At 38.6% G+C, this 20,952-nt stretch overlaps 1 protein-coding gene across 1 annotated transcript in view; it reads right to left on the bottom strand.

The window, feature by feature from the left end:
* The window catches only part of MBP (myelin basic protein), a 55,266-nt gene extending 36,768 nt beyond the window's left edge, over positions 1-18,498 (bottom strand). Inside the window, exons 1-2 of the mRNA XM_010020317.1 lie at positions 18,490-18,498; positions 18,001-18,091 (exon numbers count right to left, since the gene is read on the bottom strand). Coding sequence (XP_010018619.1) covers positions 18,001-18,091; positions 18,490-18,498 — 100 coding nt within the window. The remainder of the gene's footprint in view (positions 1-18,000; positions 18,092-18,489) is intronic.
* Positions 18,499-20,952: the final 2,454 nt, after the last annotated feature.

The following is a 20,952-nucleotide window of genomic DNA, read 5'->3' as shown; positions in this document are numbered from 1 at the left end:
TGAAATCGGTTGCGTATGGAGGAGCTGGCAGTAAAGCAGTAGATGTCAAGTTCTGCTTTTGGACTATTATTGCTAATTTAACCAACCATTCCAAACAGATTAGAATGCACTCAAGAAAAAAATAAGAAAAAAAAAATAGTAGTGGCAAAAGATCAAATTAGCACTTAGCCAAGTGAAACCGGATGTTACAGACAGCTACTGTTTAAGGGTGTATGTCCATTTAACCATCTCACTTGGCTGTCCCCAGTATCTCTCAAGACGCACAGAGCTAGGGGCACTACTACTAGCAAATCTGGAAATGTGTTGTGGTGTCAATATTTCACCTGTCAGATTAGAGCTCATATGCAGTCTGGCATCAGTTATTTTGACCTTCAAGTTTTCCAAAGAAAACCCTGTACAAACTCCCAAATTTATTATTTCACATTGCCAAGTTTCCAGAACATGGTATTGACGTAGAGTTCATTACTAATGCTTGCATGGTCCGGATTTCTCTAGTCCTTCCCTTCCATTTACAATTTTCTTCTTTGAAACCAAGCTGTGAATGTGAAAATGCTTTAGGATATACTGCTGAACTCACCTCTGTGCTTAGTCATCTTTGTTACTTACAACATCCACAGGTTATGATCTTCCTGATATTTTTTCCAGAGTATTTAAAAATTCCCTTTGGGTATTTCAGAAAATCCATCCATAACATGGAAAATGCCTGCTTAACAATTTTACATCTGCTTCTATTTTGTACAAGTTTCATTCTCTAGCAGATAGGGTAACATGCCGTCAATTTATCATACATTTTCATATGGCTTTGGGGTTTTTTTTACACTTTAAATCTAAAGCAAGATACTAACCCATGGGACTCAAAATGATTAAGGAAAAAAAGGTAGATTCAGACAATAAAACTACTTGTCTATGTGCTAAAAAATTCTCGCAGCAGAACCCTAAGAAAACTGGCTGTGCTAAATACCCTCTGCAAGGTAAAACAAAATCAGAACAACTTTCCCATCTCTTCCTTGGGACCACAGTTATGCAGCATTTTGTTGCTACTTAAATAACCACTTGCTTTTGGACTTACTGTCAGATGTGTTTGCTCCATCAGGAGAAATTAAGATTGAGAAGGGAGAAGTGTGTGTGGCTTTTACTCAGTGGGGATCATAAAGCACAGCTTGTGATATGCTCTTCAGCATGTGATTATTAAACCCAGTAACAGCAGTGCAGAACTTTATGGTCTCTCACATTTCTCTGAGTCAAAACCTGAAAATTCAGTGTCCAAAGCAGCTACATGTAGGCCTGTAAGCTGAATAAATACAACATTGATGGAAAGAAAAGAACAAATGACAATGTATAAAGAATATCAAATCAAGTGTCAAATTTATACATTTCTGTTTCCAGCCTCTGGCACTCCAACAATGCAAACTCTAACAAACTGCGTGTTTCCCAAAGCCAGCGATCATGGTTTATTCTACTGGGATGAGCTTGAAGAACGGGAACGTTACAAGCCTGTCCTACAGCATCAATGGTATCGTCTGTGTGAATGGTTAAAGATCGTCTGTTAAAGACACCTTTTTAGTGATCTGCTTTAAAGTAAAGCAGAGCTTTCCTTCAAAACTTTAAAGTCAGGCAGAGTAACCCATCCCAAAGAGAGCACAGTAAAATGTTGAATTCTGCGAGATGGTGCCTCAACTGAGAATGCAGAGAGCACAGTGGTGAAGATAATTATTTGTAAGGAAAAAAAACAAGCATAAAAATATCTTAAGCTCAAAGCCACTTCCACCTACTTGACATCATGTGCTTCTAATATAAAAATTGGTTTAACCTTCATCTTAACCCATAAAAATCTACTAAACTTCCACTGCAAGAGACTCTGCTTTAATAAAACCTAGACTTTAATTTTCATTTTAAGCAAAGTAACAGAGGAAATTCACAGCAATTACTTTTCTATGAAGAAGTGTTTAATCCTTACGAAGTTGAACAAAGTTCTGGTCAAATCAAGTGGCTCATTAAAGCGCAGGCTACAAATCTCTCAATCTACACAGAGCTCTGTTTCAGACAAACGAAGCTGGAAGAACCTGTCATCCTGATTTGGCTAGATTTAACAGGACTAAGGGACTCTGAAGCAGATCAGGATGTAATACAGCATACATGCGGATTAACAGGTGGTATTGGATTTTTCTGACCTAGTAACGGCAAAAGGATAGGTGACAAACAAAACACTTTACAACTACCATCAGAGCAAAAAAAGTCTCTCGAAGTAGTAGCGTTACTAGAAAGAGCTAGTAAGGACAGATTCCACACACAGTAACAGGTCATATTTGAAATCTAGCGCTAAGACTGAAATTTATTCCCTTTCCTAAAAAGTTCAGGCAAACCTGAAGTATAGATAAACAGTATATATACAAAAGTAAAAACATGTTTCTTGGTCTGAAGATGGTAAGCATCAATCTAATTAGCAGGGAGAAAGGGTGAGGGGAGGCAGTAAAACTCTTAACAAAAGGACTATCAATATGAAGTTGAGGCCCAGTACAGTGGCTGAGAATTAACAGTTTTGTTAAGGTTATATCCTTTATAAAAAAGCGTTCTAATAGGGTGTGGACAATGGACCAGAAAAAAATGTAAGCACCTGATCTTAGTTTTAAATGAATGCAATTTACCACCCTCTACTTTCATTAATTATCTAGAATGAAAAGATTAGGCAACATGAACATCTAAAAGAACTCAGAATATATTTATGTTTATTTATTCTGCTACAGAACAGTAGTAGAACATTCTGCTACTAACTGTGCAGCACTTGCGTGTCATAGAAATTAATGTTTGTACACACACATACACAACATCAGAAAATCTCAGCATTTTTCTTAGTTTTCAGATTTAAAAAAAAAAAAAAAGAAAAAAGGAATTTCAAAACCATAGTGATTTACTTACTGTTTTCTGAAATTCTTAGGTTAGCCAGTTCCTTTGCCTTTCAAATTTATACATTCAACCACTGTACATTCACTGAAAGGTTTATTGAACGTTTTGGAGACTGATAGCAAGCCAGTGCAACCTTCTTAAACTTTCAGCTTTTCTGGGATGCCGTGTGTTTGCTAAAACCATTTATTAACAATTCTGTTAATAACCACAAAACCAAAATAACTTTCATTTTATTAGCAGTGACTGCAGTGGCTCAATCATTGTAAATTAAGATCTGTGCACTGCAATGTACCACGGATATCTGGTTTATGAAATCTACTTCAGGATGCAAACTCTTCAGCAGCATTTTTATAGAAGTCTTTTTTACCACTGGGTAATTTTACTTAAAAATTGTGGCTACGTAAGCAACTACAAATAAAGCCTGACTGTCTACTATGCAGATTGGAGATTCAGTTATCTAATATCTGTAAAACAAATGAACCATTCAGCGATGACAGTATTTTAAGTTCTGGAAAGTGTGACCGAGTTGTAATAGTATTTACCTGAAGTCGTTTATTTTGCTCTTTGGAAAGACAGTACACTTCTGTTGATTCTGACTCCATGTATCTTAGGCCCCAAATCTGGTTAAAGACCCACTGACTACAATGACTTTTATCAGAAGAAAAGTATAATCTGCTAGAAGAAACTTCTCAGAGAAGCTTTTTCAAGGACATCTTCTTATGACAGATGTCTCAAATCTTGACTAGAATCTGTTATTACAGCAGAAGGGCCACAACAGCCTTAAGCAGTGCTATTAACCCACACGTCATCTCACCAGTATTTACCTGTGCAAGGCTGGAATGTTCGCTGGCACATGGCCTGCAGTGTCTCACGCACTGCATATATCCTGTCAGCTTACTACAAATAAGGAAGGGCATTTGTCTTTTTTAAAATCAAAAAGGAAAAATGTAAATAACTTTTAATTTGACCTTTAACATGGACTTTTTTTTTTCTTTTTTCTGATGTTAGAAACACAAGAAGAGAGATGGACTGGCTAATACTCTGTAGTATGGTTGCAGTAACAACCAGACTAATAATCAAGAAGCTCATCAGAAGAACTGATGAGTTTGTGGGTAGAGTAGCTGCCAGAAAGCAGCTGAGGTGGATTTGACCCCCGGCAGACCGTAAAGGAAGATCATGAAAAGGAGAAGAGAGTAATGAAGAAAAGGAAGGAACTAGCCAGATGGACAGATGTAAATGCAACTAAACAAGGGGAGAAAAGCACAGGGAAAAGTCTGGTGGTAAGCCAGAAGTGGACAATAGCAGTAAAATGGCATAGTCATACACTGGGAATAAGTCACAGTAAACAGGAAGAACACTAGGCTGGAGAAATGACCCAGAGCATAAGAAAAGCACAGTCAGTGGTAGTACAGGTTCTTTTTACACCAGGAGGATTTTTAAACTGATTAATGTAAATTAGGCAGGCCAAGAAAGGGATTAAGGAAAACCCAAGCACCAGGCAGGTAACCTTATTTGCAAAAATCTATGTGTGAATACACAAAAAAATCTTGAACACTTGTATTTATGCAGCAGCCTATTCCACTAATACCAGAGATCTGGCAACAGATCACACTGCATTTCTTGACTGCTGAAGAGTTTTAATTTGAGATTGTAACAACAAGGTAACATACAAACTCTGACTTTCCTCCCCAGAAAGAAAGCATGGCAACCAGAGATCCTATTGTGCTTTGTTGCTGCATAATTGTTAAAGAAATGCTTTCCGATGCCCTGTGAGAGGGGGTACTATCTCGAAAGCTCAAAGGGATTGTTCATTTGATCACTAAGCACAGTATTATTCTAACCACTCATGCATGCAGAGAATGCCTCTATTCTTATGTTCCCCTGAGAGTTGAGATCATCTGAGATACGTCGGCTATCACATATAAAGGCTGAGGTAGAACTGCTGGCAGGACATTTTTAAGGGAAGGATTTTCACAGACATGGAATTTCTCTTCCGCATTTTTGGACGACAGTTGAATTTGCTGACCGCTGGGCTAATTTAGAATGTGCAAATATAAAAGCAAACCTTTACAAGCTTGACAACTTGTGTATTGAATGGCAAAGCAGTTTTAATCATGGTAAAAGATACAAATGTGTTTCTAATCCCAGATCCATATGTCTCTTCCCCAAAGCTCAAAGTGAACTTGAATTTGATCCAAGGCTCAGCGCAAGCAAATATTAACACAAAATAGGAAAAAAACCCCCAAACCAAACAAAAAAAAAAAAACAAAAACAAAACAAAAAACCCCACCAAAACAAACCTACTCCAAAACACAAGGAAAACCCCTGCACTCACCCTCTCACCAAAGACAATGTAATTAGCAAAGAACAAGGTTACTCCATGCTGTCCTTTCCTACCATCTCCTAAGCCTCGAATTCATGCCACTTTAGCACAAGTAGCATATAGGCAAGAACTCAAATCAGTACTACATCCTAAAATCTACAGAAGATTAATGCAGTTTTTGAACTTACATTTGAGCAAGACAAGGAACTTGCCTATGCATCTCCACTGCATGCACATTACTATTCTCTGAATCAGCACAGTAACCAACGGACCCCACTAGGAATTAAACAGATGCATGTAGAGCACACAAAAGGACATAAATATGCCTTATCAAATTCCTCTCTCTAATCAGAGTTCTACTTTTTTAATTCCCTTCTGTGGAAAAGACGGCTTATTAGCATGACCCTTATTTGTGTGTGTAAATAATATCCTTAAAATAAATGCATAATTGTAACTGTGACATTTTAAGGAGGCCTGAAGGATTCTAAAACCTTACACATTCAAACATTCTGAGAACCTCCAAATCAACCCCCTTTTTTATCTCTAATTAAAAAAGCAAAACCACCTAAATGAAACCACCATAAGGGATCAAATATTTCTATACTTCCTCAGTGAAATCTTAAATTAAAGGGGTTGTATTTTTATTTAAATCAGACTATTTGAGTTATGAATTTGGCTGCAGTGCTGCATCACATCACAACGATGTCAACAAAAGCAGATCAATATAGGTGGTGGATAAAATCCTCTAATTTTTAAATAGGGAGCTATTTCCAAGTGGCTTATATTCAGCCTTTCCCCACATTTCATTCCTGATAAAGAATGTGATTATTATACTCCAAAAACCGCAATGAGTTAACTAGAAAAGTCAGGTATTTGTGTATGTCAGCAGTGCTTTATTACAAAGAGGTCGGGAGTCACGATGACTAACCAAAGCACTGTGTAATTTTGAGTACCATGCTGATTTCAAGACATTCAATTCTGTCTTCTTGAGAGGGCAGCAATTTTTCTTATTTTCTTTTTATTGGAATCTTGAAAATAATCTGCAAGAACATTAAGACTCAGAAATCCCCTAACAGTTACTTTAGCTTTAGGTAGAGCTAAAAAGGGTCCTTCTTTTACATGACCACTAAGAAAAATGCACTAGAAAAGGCCTTACATTTTCACTGCAGGAGACATTCATAACCAGCACATATGTTAAACAAAAAAACCCCAAACATGGGTGGAAAGAGTGTAACTCATAAATTAGGATGACATTTGTCACCCCTTGTAATTATTTAGAGGTGAAGAAAAATTTACAAGTTACTATGAAACGATTGTTGATGAGATGGGCTAGAAAGAGAAATAATTTAAATGTTTGCCTTCAGGCAGCAGCTACTGGCAGAGCTGTATTAGTACAGGTATAACATTTCAGCTCTCTGCCCAGAACAGAAATGGTATGCAGAGAGGGTGCTAATGAAGCACACATCTACATAAAATAATTGTGCTGTAGTGACTCTGAGTTTTCCCAAGCAGAACAGGCTTTAACATAAAACTGCAGTTCATCTGCAAAAACTAGAGCAATTCGATTCTTGTTAAGAGAGCAACAAACTGCTTGGTGCAATAGTAGCTTGACTGAAAGAGGAAATACTCTGAGAAACGGGAATGGGCTGTAATGGGTGCAGATCAACTTTGTTACGATCTTCCCATTATGTTTATAGATCAATACTCCTCAATCAGGTGCTTTTGCAGTATGAATAGTAACTGAAACAATGCTAGAAATGCGTCTGCATTTGGATTATGACACTTCAGTAATAGAGGAAAAAAATTCAGGTGCATCATGAAAATAATTAGAACAGTTAAAAAGGGAAAATAAAATCCCAAGCATACATGCATTTAAAAGTCTCACCTCCTGGACTTCTCAATTCCAGAAAATCCTGTTAATTAGATTCACTCCCACTTATCACTTCAACTCACATCCTGAAATTAGACCACTTAATACAAGTTACTACAGTTAGGTGAGCACTGATTCTGAAACAGAAGCCGTATTTATTGTTGCTGACATATTGAAGCAGAGGTTAACAGCTCTCTGCTGGAGCCCAGGGGGGGAATTGGTCACAGAGGAAAAAGGGGAACACAGTTATTGTGCCCAGTCTTCTAATTCTCACCTTAAACCCAGATCCATCAAAATCTTCACGTAAAAATCTGGATAGTGTTTCAAAGTGTAAAAGCACATTACTAATTCTGCTGAAACCTAAGGACATTCCTCTGTTTAGTTTCACTTATCGTTGTCCCTTTGTAGGCTGTGCAGTTCATGATGATGTTGGCCAGCCACTGATCCCTTACAGCAAGGGCAGAGTAATTTGGTGGACAAAGAAGAAGAGAGCTTTAATTTTTCAGGGGTCTTGATATTTCTGGTTGAGGGTTTTCTTTCAGCATGGATCTTGAAAAAAATTTGCTTTCAGGTCCTTGTAACAGAATTATGTATTTTGAAAGAGAACAGTAAAATTATTTCAAGAAATTTTGGCAAATAAACTGAAATAAGTAAACTTTCAGAATTTATATTTAATGCTGAGTAGGGGATTCAGACTGAAATGAGGCTTGCTGTATAATAGGCATCCACACATCTTCAGTTTTCCATTTTGTCCTATTTTGTAATAGATTTCCTGTGTTGACAAACGCAGAGGGAATGGGATACTACAGCTATAAAATCTGGAGTCAAAACAAAAGGTTCTTGTGGTCATTTTAAAGGATGGCCACATTCTTTACATACAAGACTGAACATGACACACAAAACAAGGGACAAGAAAGAAAGTCAAAAGTTCTGAAAATAACACTACTGACCGGGCAAAGTCCTGTTCATGCCATAACCTTACAAAACTGAAATACTGCGACATTTCAGATGTGATAAATAGGTGAAGCAGAAGTAGGCAAAAACACGTCTAGAACTGATCCTGCCTGAAAAGGCTTTGCAAATAATTCACTCTGCTCATGACAATGGATGTCAGAACTGCATTCTGCATTTAAAACTTAGCCCTTCAGTTCAAGAATAAAATTTTCTGCTTCTCCTATTTGAGTCTTGGTTGCAAGACGTCTGCAGCCAAGAAAATGGAAATGTCTTTCTGCTTGAAGCTGCCTCAGTGGCGTGCGAGACACCTGATGCAAAAGATAGCTTCCTCAAGCCTGCGAGCCGAGCCAAGGACTTCCTGTACCACAGACCTAAGATCAGCATCTTCCCTGGTAGGAACTCGGGCATCGCATAGCTCTGTTGAAATCAGTAGAGTTACCGTGCTGAAAAAGTAGGAGGCCCTGCGTAGATAAATCAAGGCAAGTAGAGTCACCACATCCTGATAAACATTCAGGGAAGGCCACTTATTTCAGGGAAGGAACAGTTTGTTAAGTATTACGTATCTATTTTAGAGGCATCAGTATTTTCATCTTGTCTCCACTGAGTTTAGTGAAACCCAGTCTATTTATGGAAATGTTGAGTGGCAGCTTAGTTAGGTGTCTAAAACCCATCACTTTTGTTTCACAAGTGTATTCAATGACTCTTCCACAAGAAAAGGTTAAAAGGAAAAACCTATTTAAGATCTTTCAGAAAAGAAATGAGAACTTTCATAAATTTCTTTTATCTGTAGCCAGTTTCTTTTGAAATCACTTCAGATAAACAGAGCTAAACAGATTTTGAGACATTTTTGCAACAGCATCCATAGATGTGTTTGTTTAAACAACTGATTTAAGCCTTTAAAATGATGATTTCTGCTGCAATCCTCCTTGTCAGCACTACCAGGGACATTGATAGTTTTCCATGGTCAGTATTATGCACAGTAGAAATTTTAAGTTGCTACGACAAGGATCAGAAAGGAAAAATAGAAAAAAAAAAATCACAGTGGATGACAGCTGATAGAAATCACTCAGACTAATTTGAAATTTCTGTTTTGATGGAGGTATTTTGCATCCAGTTGAGAAATGGTTTCTTCTAATTAAGTGGGAATATTAAAAGGCTTAGACAAAGCCAAGCTTTTCATTGGTAACAGGGAAGGGAACCATAGGGAAGGCTATAAAGAGGGAGCCTGATCTGAACTGCACTGAAAATAAAAAGCAGCATTATCATGGCTGTTCTCTGCTCCTTGCAAGGCTTGTAAGCGACTGCAGTCTTGTCGCCACCAGGATGTTTCTGTACAAGTACCAGTGTGTGCACACCAGTAAATACTAGTCCTTTTCACTTCTATTTTCCTCATCAAAAATAGATACCTCAGATGTGAATTTCTGCTCTGTGCCTCCTTGTTAGCACTTAAAGAGACACTGTCACACCCATAAACCCGAACTATTGCACAAGTGCTGCCCAGCTATGTATTTGAAGGAGTTAAGCCAAACCACTGTCAGCCTTCTTGAACAAACATGTAACAGAAAGCCATAGCTTCAAGTGTGGCTTGGATTTGCTGCATGACATGATACTGGAGCCCTGGAGTTTCACAGAGCTCCAGGGTGCGGAAATGGGAGTGCCAAGGGGAAGCTGACAGATGCCAAGTCCTGTGATTTCTCATTCACTCATTCAAAAGCTCTGCATTCCTTCTTGCACCACCATTGGATTCATTTTCAATCTTGAGGACACAGTTGCAAATGTCACTTGTGCTGAAGCACAGTTTAGATTAACTCAGCATAGAAATAAAAATACTTTGTCAGGGTCACCACCAAAACAGCATGTGTGGGGCGTTTAACATGCTGACGTTCTCCACTCATAATGTTTTCACGGCGCACTTAGTGCTTGGCTCTCTCCTTCCAGAGCTACACCCATCACACACCAAGTCTGATATTTTTGCAGAAGAACTGCTGCTGGACGAAAGGATGCAACCACAATGCCTTTCTCGCCACCTTTCCACACTCTTCAGACAACTGGAACATAAGAAAATCCACATCTCTTTTCATACTCCAGCCCAGCCATTTAATACTGAAAGACAGGCTGATGGATTTTTGATTTTTAAGCTCAACTCACTATCTTTATAGTTTTGTCAAAGTAAACAGAACTAATTAGAATACTGCCAATGAATGAGGCTAAAATGGGGGCATAAGTGGGAAATACAACTAAGAAATCCAAGCCAGAATTTCTTAGACCCATATGATTCCGATAAGGAATTAAAATTTCACCTGATTGGTAACACACTGGGTGGGAAGCACCAACTTAATACTGACTCACTGTGTTTATGAGGGCAAGGCTTTTACCTCTGTATTCCCTTTTCCTCCTGGTTTCTGTCTTCTGCATTCAGGTAAGTAAAAATCTGGGTTAGGATCTCTTCCTCATAATGTGTACTATAAGCAGCCTAATGGAGATCAATCACACAATCAGAGGCAATTATGCAGGCTATACCATCAGCAAAGGGCTTCTTTTTAACCAGGATAATTAAGCACTGAGGAGAATCCACTGGTTTTATACAATTCTTTCAATAGGACACTATTCTGGCTCAAATCATGTATTACAGACTTGGTCCAGGAATTACCCAATTAAATTCCATAATTCTTATTATGCAGAAAGCCAAAGTAGGTGACTTTCACATGGTTTTTGGTTTTGGGTTTTTTTTTTGTTTTTTTGTTTTTTTTTTTTTTTTAAGCCACAAAAGGCTTATCAATCTCAGCTGGTGTTTCTGTATTCTCCTAATAGCTTACACAAAACCTCATTCTGGTTCTTTTCTAGCCAATGCATTAAGAAGTGAGTCACATTGTAATAAAACTTTAATGACAACATCTGTTTCAGCGAACACAACGGAAGAGCTGTTGGCCCATGGAGGACTATTCTGCTTCTTACTTCACTCAAACCAGAGTTGAACACTTATTCAGTCTTGGCAAAACTGGAAATAGGACAACAGCTACTTTCCCCAAAAGAAAGAACTTTCAGAATCACTTCTAATTAATTTACAGATAAAATCCTGCCTTAACCAAACCGGTTGGTACATAAGAAGCAGTGACAGACAACACTAAGGACTCTGTTTCTTCTGTGCAAACAGAACACTCCCTTGGGCTGCAGCCTGCTAACAGGACAAAGATGACAAAATAAACTGGGAAAGGAGTAACTTGTATTCATGGCGAGCTAATTAGTCAAAGGCTAATATCACCATCCAGCAACATGTGACATAAGACCACCCTTAGCCATCCTCACTTTTACAATCAGCTACAATGTGTGCTCTGGATAACAATAGGATGGTAAATGCCTATTGTGTTTCCCCCCATCTCCCACACAGACTGACTCTTACTGAATAAACAAGGGGAAAAAAATCAGCAGATCCTGTACACTGTATAGCAAGCATTAAAATAATGAATAAGTCATTTATTATACTATTACTGTGCTGATTAATCACAGCAAGCACAGGCCCCCAGCCCTGCTCTGCTAAAACTGCAGCAGGCAGCACTGGATCAGATCCATATCTATGCTAAGAAATCTAGTAACAACTCCAGCCCCTATGGAAGAAGGAAGACCCAAACCTCTGTTATGTATGTAGCTTGCATGTGGTATACACAAGAAAAAAAAAGTTATACCACATCAGACTTGCTAAAATGCTCTGAATTGCTTGTGGCAAATATTAGTGCCTTGCTAAAAGTAATCTGAAAAGTTGAGATGCTATGGTAAAGCAACACACTAATTATAATGGCATATAAGGAATATATAAGGAAGAAGTTCTTCACAGTGAGGGTGGTGAGGCACTGGAATGGGTTGCCCAAGGAAGTTGTGAATGCTCCAAACCTGGCAGTGTTCAAGGCCAGTCTGGACAGAGCGTTGGGTGACATGGTCTAGTGTGGGGTGTCCCTGCCCATAGCAGGGGGGTTGGAACCAGATGATCTTAAGGTCCTTTCCAACTCTAATTATTCTATGATTCTATAACAACTAAGTAGATGTCCAAGAGCTATTGTTACTGTTTAAAGCATCAAACAGCTGCCAGAAACAAAATAAATAAAATTGATTGCTATTGTTAAAGAAAATCCATAAAAATGAGCCATAATCAAACCACAGAATTAACATTAAAAAAAAAAAAAGGTAATATCTATACTTCAGAAAAAGCTTCAAACCTTAAAATAACAAAAAAAATCCCACCAGTTGGCCAGCTGCTGCCTCTGAAATCCTGTGGGTCTCAGTTTTCCAGTCTTCAGCTTATCTTGTCCCTGTGTAAACTACATACTGTTTGGAAAAAGCATTTTATGATAAAACACATGAAAAAGCAAAAGCTGTGAGCAGTACATCTGAGATACAACAACTGCACAAAAAACGCCAAGCATTTTTTTATTGAAATGTAAATCTATTCTTTCCATCTCAGAAAGCTAATCCAGTCTTATTGTTGTAATTCTGATAAACCAGTGGTCTCTGGATGGAAGCAGACAGGCCAAGTCTTGCAGGAAATTGGGGAAAGGAGGAGATGGTGAAGGAAAGTGGAAAAATGTTAACAGTTGGAAAAACAGAATCATTACTTAGCTTATCATGAAAAATTACAGGAGGCTAAATTCCCCCATTTACCTCTCATGCAAGAGGGAATAACTGCACTGTGGTAATACCATTCATTTTAGGACAATTTGCTGTCTCACCAGATTCATTATTTTGTGTAAACTTGCCGTTATTTTGCATTAAAGTCATAGCTTGTGTTCCACAATTGATTGTGTTTACAAGGAGAGAATCTTCACAGTAAGGTCACTGACATGCAGTAACCCTCAGCTTTTAGCAAGATCCTGACTGAACCCAGTCACCTCCTGATAGAGGTATTGTGCAGCCAAAAGCTGATAAATGCCTTCTAACTCCTTCTTTTGCATTCTGCCTCCATCCTTCTTGAAACACAAATCAAAAGGAAAAAATTGGTAAAGAGTGAAATCCACACAGATGTAACATACAGTGATACATATTGCCACCTTGTAAGTATATTTTGTACAACCAGTTGTTAATTTGAAGAGATGAACACTGCCTATTATTTCGGGAGAATGGGTTTATATACCATCATTAAACCCCCAACTGCACAAAAAAACAAACCCCAAGACTGGTATCCAATACACTGCATCCAATAATTCCTAGGTGTGTGGACAGTAGGACTGCAGCAACTGCACCTACCCTTGCCCTACCAAGTTAAGGGAGGCCAACAGTGAGCATGACTACATTTGTCAAAGCATTACAGATGGAAATCTCATGGAGACAGAAGTTCTTCAACCTGTGTGGGGTTATACAACTATCCACAGGACATTCTGTGTAGGACACCGCAGCAGGCGTCAGCATAAGCAATGAATCTGGGTGAGGCAGGGTTGCTTTCGAGTTGTGCTGAATATACAGTTTCTAGCTATATCTGAGCTCTGCACACAAAAAGACACCTCAGGATGTACCCAGTGCTGCAATTATAAACAGCAGAATGATGGATGGTGCTGCATAGTGTCACTATGCCACATTCAGAACATAGCTTACCCCTTGCCCAAGTGAAAGAAAAGAAAAACCTCTACAATTCTGATTTTTTTCTTTCCTCTAAAAGAAAGATTCACTTTGCCTTTTTTACAAAAACAAAACACGCACAAAAAACCACCAAACCGAGACAACAACAAAACCCAACACCCCACAGTACAGCTCCAGCCACACAGTACAGATCACTAGAAAGCACTAAGCCATGAAGAACCACAGCCACATCCACAGATACAATTTAGACCTGATCTACTACGTAGAAATTAAACTTTCCTGCTTGAGAAGATCAAGACTTAATGTATCTTCAAAAGTTTGTACACATTGATTTTTCACTGCTATCAGAAAGGGGAGTATGCTGTCAGCATATTACAGTTCCCTCATGGATAATTTTTCCTTACTGTAATTTTAGGTTTGTTCAACCCTATGGGGGGGGAGAAAAAAAAAGTATCAACAAAAGTCTGCATTTGTCCTTTTTCCAAGTTAATGCAATATGGGATTGCACCAAAGATACAATCTTCCTAGCAGTCAGAATGACAGGCAGTTTGCTGCCCTGCTTCTGCCTCACAGGTGTAGAGCAGCAATGGATCTAATAAACTTCTGGAAATAATCTCTGGAAGTAAGGCTAGCAGTCGCCTCCTGACCCATTTCTTTACACTTTTCTTTGCACTTTACCCAGCAATTGTCTGCTCTCACTTGGACTGAGATGTCATTCACCATCCTTTCCTAACTACATACTTGTTGCGACAGACCATGTTGACTACGTGCAAGTTCAACAGAAGTTTGTAGCAAGCAAAACATTCTAGCACCACATCACAGAGGCATACTCAGTATATATCAGACAACAGAACTCTGTTGAGTGTCACAAGAAAACCCTTTCAAAAGACAAACAAAACTAACTCTTGTTAATTCAGAAATTCATAGTTACAAATACCATTACCGTGCAGACTAGATTTCTCTCTCATATTGTTACCCTTCTGCTCCATTTATCCACTCTATCCTCTTGCATAAAAAGTTCATGACCTTTGAGAATTAGCTCTCAAACACAAGACATACCTGATTTGTTTGTTTGTTTCATAAAGCAGCTGGTACAACTTGGCTTTGTTGTTGGTAAGGACATTTCAGCTATACTATTTTCGCTATTCAGTGTGAAAATAAATACTGAAGAGATATTCAAAAAAACCCTCCAGAATGATAATTCCCAAATCCAAATCATATGAAGAAGAAAACCAAGACATTCATGGTCACTCATAAGTGGTCCTCCACAGTAGTGGATCAATCCTTGCTTCTGCCTACAAAGAATGCTGTTGGGTCTAGCAGACTTGAAAGAGATATCCACACTTGGCTCCTTAGCACCGTAACATTTTCTATCAACAAGAACATGCTTAAACCACGACACCTCAAAAACTGTACCCAACTGATAGTGTGCAGACACCACACTTAACTCTGGAAGCAAGTATTTCTAAAAGAAAAAAAACATACTGTATTCAAACAGCACGACTGCCTCAGGTATCTTTTGTATAACACACTCTTAACAACTGCATCTATTCTATGCTGTCCACAGTACAGAAAGTTTCCTTTTCCTGAAAAATCATACTGTCACCTGGTCCAAGACCATACACTAACCTTGGAGAGGGGGGAGACGAGAGCAAAACAAGAGACTTCTGTCTCCTTTGCTGAAGAGCCTTTGCCCTGGCAGTCCAGGCAGTCTTGTGGCTGCAGGGACTGGCAGTTGCTGCCACCGGGTGGCTCAGGGAAGAGGGACAGCCAAGGCTGTCAGGGGGATCAGACCTCACCAAGTACCCACCGCACACCCATGCACCAGGACAGAAAGGGCAGGCAGCAGCCAAGGGGTGCTGCTGCCTGTTCTGAAGGGTGCTCAGTGGCTGCATAAGGTAGGAGCTGAATTCTCTGCTGGCTGTGCTAACCTTTCTGTAGGGGGTGGCATTGTCCAGAGAAAGCTGGGGAGAGTGATCTCTGTGAGAAACAAACAAAAAAGGCACAGAAGGCAGAGGTCTGTGCGATCAGGGAAGGCTGTGCTGCACCCACTCAGAGATTGAAGGCTATTTAAAATTCTTCAGAAGAGGGATTCAAGGGGAAGCTGAAGCTACAAATTAACCAAGTACTGGTGCATTCTTGATGCTCGTTATAATTAGCATCACTGTGGAAAAGAAGGAAGAAAGAAATAAGGAGTAGCTTGACATAGATCAAGCCAGAGGGAGAAAAACTGAGCAGGGTCTGCAATCTAATCATTTAAGTCACAGGAGAACAAATAACTTGCCTACAGAAAACTGCTTCAAGCTTGTAATTTCTCCCCTGTGAGATGGATTTAAACATCTTAAGAAATTACCCAGAAGTGCATGGAAAGGTAGGTATATACAACAGTGTATAATTCTCAGACATATAAAACTTGTATCTGCCAAAATTTTCTCCCTGACTCTCAGGGAGTCTCATGCTGAAGTAGTTTCATTTGCACTTTCAATCCACCTTGATTTCCTCACTTGAACAGGGTGAAAAGGAAGATTAGACATTCCATCTGAACTGTATTTCCTCCTTTTTTCTTCCCCCCCTCACATTTTGATATAATCTTAAAAACAAACTTCCATTTGTAATGTGGTAAAAGGGTTGATATAAGACTGGTTTGGAGTTGGAAAGACATTTTCCTCCTTTTGGTGTCAAGTTATCAAATGTTAATCATTGGCTTATCTTGGATAAGCAGTACAGTTCACAGATTTGGAACACGGAAATATTTAACAATTTGTAAATCATTAGCTTTAAAGAACACATAGGACGCTGCATGTTGACCTTCTTAAATTAGTAAAAGAATCTGTAGTCAGGGTATGGATCACTGAATGGTGAGCTTAAGCCTACCAACAGTTAACTTCATGGTCTTATCATTTCCCTTTTTAAGTTCAGTTCCTATATGATCCACAGGCTTGGTTAACTACTGATTTAGCTCACTGGTACATGGGGCACAGAAGGTTTAACAGCCTAACGTTCTGCTGGGAGAGAGGCTGATGAAGGTCTCCTTTTGCTGTCTCCATCCTTCCCACAGAAGGAAAACCAGAGACTGGAGTTGAGAAAGGACAGTCTGAGATGCACATTACACAGTGCCGCGGGGCTCTATAACCAGTAACACTGGATCTGCTTCAAGTAACTGGTGGAGCAGATGTAGAGGAAATGAGGCAATACCCTCACCATTGAATTAATAAAGTTGAAACTGAGTTCTTAAGTCCACTTGTGGATTCTTCAGACACTGGCATTCTATGATCAGTGTTGGAAGCATTCATATCAGGAATTCACGCTCATGTGCCAATCACACTACATTATCTCATTGAGGAAAGCTGATTTTAAACAAAGCCATTTTAAAGGGTCACAGCATTGTTTCCATGTAGAGTAAGAAAGACTTAATTATTCATGCTCCATTCTTTCTGTACCTCAAAAGAAAAAAATTCCGTACTATATTAAAAAATAATTGACACATCCAAAAGTTTTCAAGCTAGTCAGACTTAATAAAATCCACATGACTTCTGCAGATCTTGAGTTTTCACTCCAGAACATAAAAGAGCTAAATACTACACCCACTGATAATCTTTCAGCCGTGCCTTCACCTCTCCTGCATTAATGCTAGACTACTGCTTTTTTATTGGAGTTCTATTAGCATAAAATCAACATAAAGTTGGAATAATAAGGTTTCCCTGGCTCTTTTCCAAACTTTAATGCAGAAGAAAAGGCAAAACCAGTTTTGAGATCAAATAATAAAAGTACCAGCAAAACCTACAGGGGGAGCAGGGAGGGATCCACAGAAAACTACCAAGACACACTCATCTAAAAATCTAGGCCTCCTCAAAGGTCATCTAGTCTATCCTGCCACAAAATGGATGACATTACATCAGTTTAGCCAGTTACTTGTCTAACTTGTTTTTAAAGGCCTACAATGATAAACTTCTACACTTCCCAGATGATCCCATTGTTCTAGTATTTCTTTTAGGATTCCCCTTCCCAGCATTTATTTAAATCTTTCCTTCTGCAAGTGAATTTAAAGGACTCACTGCTTGTCCTATCCCTCACAGACAGAGAAAAGCTTATTTTCCCTCTTACTTCACCCATCTTTCATTTTGTTAAATACCTGGATTCAAGCTCTCTTCTCTGTGGTAATGAACTGCAAATCTTTCTTCAGAGATGATGCATTTTAGACCTTTGATCCCTCATTATTTTCTCCTTGGTCCTTTCCCTCACCTTTTCAGGTCTCTGTGGAACTGTACAGCCCACACTCAAATGCTATACACAAACATTAAGTAGATCACAAGGATTTTGTGGAAACTCTCTTATCTCAACTTACAGATTAGATAACATTTTCCAGCTGTCTGAGTTAACTCACCAAATACTTCATTATCCTCTGAAGACTGCTGGGTTAGGCTGGCTGCTTTTGGACTCTCTCTAGCTGCTTCCTCCACCTTGGTTTCAGCATTCTGTAAAACAAACATTTCTTCAGATTAGGTCATTTATAGTTATCAACCAGAAATATTCTTCAAACTTCTTAATTATGCACACATTACATTCTTCATGAATACAGAATCATTAACACAGAAAGTTTTGGTATCTTTACTACATACGTGTAGTTTTGCAAAATACTGAGGGGAAAATACTTTCAGAAAATAGTTTTGGAGGTTTGGGTAGGTTTGGGTTTTTTTTTGGGGGGGGGGTGTTGAGTTTTTGGTTTTGTTTTTTTGAGTCTGTCTTAATCTGACTAGAGGACATAGGATGGAGGGTTAGAGAACACATCTAAGTAAGAGAGATCTTAAAAACCATGACAGACTTATAAAAGTTTCCACCTTTCCTTCTCATATTTCATTTTCTTTCTACTGACATCTTCCATCGTCGACTTAGTGAACCAAGAGATCCGGAGATAGTGCACAAATATTTCTCCTTGCAGAGCAAAGGTAAGTGAACTAGAGAGAGCTTAGGACCAGCCATCCTCAAGTCTTTAACCAGCTCATGTACTTAACTGTTTAAAGCACAATTACTTACTTATTTTTGAAACAAATTTGTCAGCTACCTAGTGCTAGACTGGGCCCAAAGATAAGGCACCAGTTTCAGCACTTAAATTGACAAAAGTCAAAGCATTTCCTCTCTAGCTAGAAAAGACTGAAGGAAATACAACCTGTGAAACACTGAGTTTTCAGTATTTATATTGCTAATGAAGAAAAGATAACTCATGTTTTACTTTGGTACTCAAAAGAAATGTATATGCAAGCTTGCAGTAGTGCAGATAGCAAACTGCATATGCAATCAACTACTCAGCAATGGATATAAAGTGCCTGATGCATTAAATATTACTGGAAAGAATCGACTAGAAGTTGAGAAAGTTAAAAAGAGAAATGTAGTATGCCTATGTTTTTTAAAGTACAGATACCGCTCTATTCAAGTACACGCCCATCCAGAAGACTTTGGTATTTTGGAGAAATCACTTCTGTACAATTTAAAAATTCTGACTTATATTTTGAAAACGCTGCTATACAATCTGTCTATGAAAACTACTGGTTCTGCGATCAGAAACACAGCAGCATACTTCCAAACAATAAGCAGGCTCTTATTTCCCCTTATTAATAACCATACAGAAGCTACAAGAAGACAGGTAGATTAAGCCTGTCAACCTCCCTATAGAACACAGGAGTACAAATCTAGGTCATGTATGCTCAAAGAGACTTTTAAGCAAGACAGCAAACTTTGTCAGGGAGAAAAAAAACCCCAACCTAGGAAGCCTACTACTGGTGTTACACAGCAGCAAACAAGAATGAGAGAAAGCAAAGAGAACAGGAAAGAAAGGAGAAACTGTGCTTCAGAGGAAGAAACACCTGCGTAAGAGAAAGGATTCTGCTGTTCCTCATGCTCTGGGGAAACAGCTGAAAATCTGTAAACTGCTGCAAGGCATCAAGAGCAGTAGCAACAAAACACTACCCAACAGATACTCAGCGGTGTCTATGAAACACTCCAAGTTCTTACTGGAGAGATGTCTGCATCTCTTACTTTAAAAATATAGTTTTGGCAGTGTCAAGGAAATTAGAAAGACTAAGCCATGAGATATTTCGGTTTGAGTTAAATCACTGGGAAGAGCTACACAGCAGCTGTGCTGTCTCCTCCCCGGGTAAGACACAATGTTGGTGTTGACAGGTATCGGCTCCTAGACGTTGACAGGAAAGTTGTGTGATATTATCAGCCTAAAACAAGACAGTGCACAGTTGGATGTAAACCCACTTGGCACGGCTTCTTACACAAAATATAAACTTTAAAAATATTTTATTATTTGCACTAAAAAATTTACACGACACATTATAACTGGCATACCTAATATTCATATTACCAAAACCAATACAAAAACAAAAGAACTATCAATGAGCCAGATGTTCTAAAACAAGTTATAATATAAATCAGCATTTTAAAAGACAAGATTTAGCCTGTTGCTTAATTCTTTTTTCCAGTGCCCTAAAAATTCTTAACTGTCTCTATCCTTTCAATAAATGAACAAAATGTGAAAACACATTACCCTTTCACTGCCTGAGCTGGGCCAGGAGGGATTCTTCACCTACAGTTATAAAGTGCTTATGGTTGGTTATAAAATAAAAGTGGCTTGTTCACAACATCGTAAATGCAATTCTATCTAGCTCTTACTTTCAGGCTGAGCACTCAATGCAATTTTGGAAGTGATGGGCAAAATAGGTTTATTTCACAGTATCAGTTCCCCAGAACTACAAATTACACCTGATTTTAGCAGGAAATAAATATTACTTAGGCCTAAATTCACAAAACCTCACTCTCTCTGTCTCTCTCTCTCCAGAAAGCATCTCCACAACCACCACAAAAATAAGCGTTAAATTGGAACTCAAGCAGCTATGTCACCAAGAAAACACAGGACTTGGAAATGGAAAGCTGTACTCTGAAGTATCCAAGACAGCTTTTTAACTATCTTGCCATTTTTGCATACTAGTTAGGAAGAGCTTGTTTCTTTCCCTTTAACCATAAAGCTTTTACACAATGACTTCAGAAAAGTTAAAAGTGCTCTTCAGAAGACAGTTATTCAGAAGTGTCATATCTAAAAGAGAATTAAAGAAATCCCATGTGAAGCAGAGATTTGTATTGTCTGTGCTCTCATTCATTCTTGCCCCTTACAATCTGTTTTCTTATTAGGTACTTATTACATAGCTAATATGTTTAGCTCCATCCCAATGGCATAAATGAAAACAGACTGAAATTTCTGGGTTTCATTTGTTTGTTTGTTTTCATTCACTTCTGTCCATCGCACATTACCTTCCCTGCACTTAAGTCCTCAACA

This window comes from Nestor notabilis, unplaced genomic scaffold (genome assembly GCF_000696875.1).
Source record: "Nestor notabilis isolate BGI_N333 unplaced genomic scaffold, ASM69687v1 scaffold2838, whole genome shotgun sequence".
Lineage (NCBI taxonomy): Eukaryota > Metazoa > Chordata > Aves > Psittaciformes > Psittacidae > Nestor > Nestor notabilis.
This window is presented reverse-complemented; position numbering and strand designations above follow the sequence as displayed.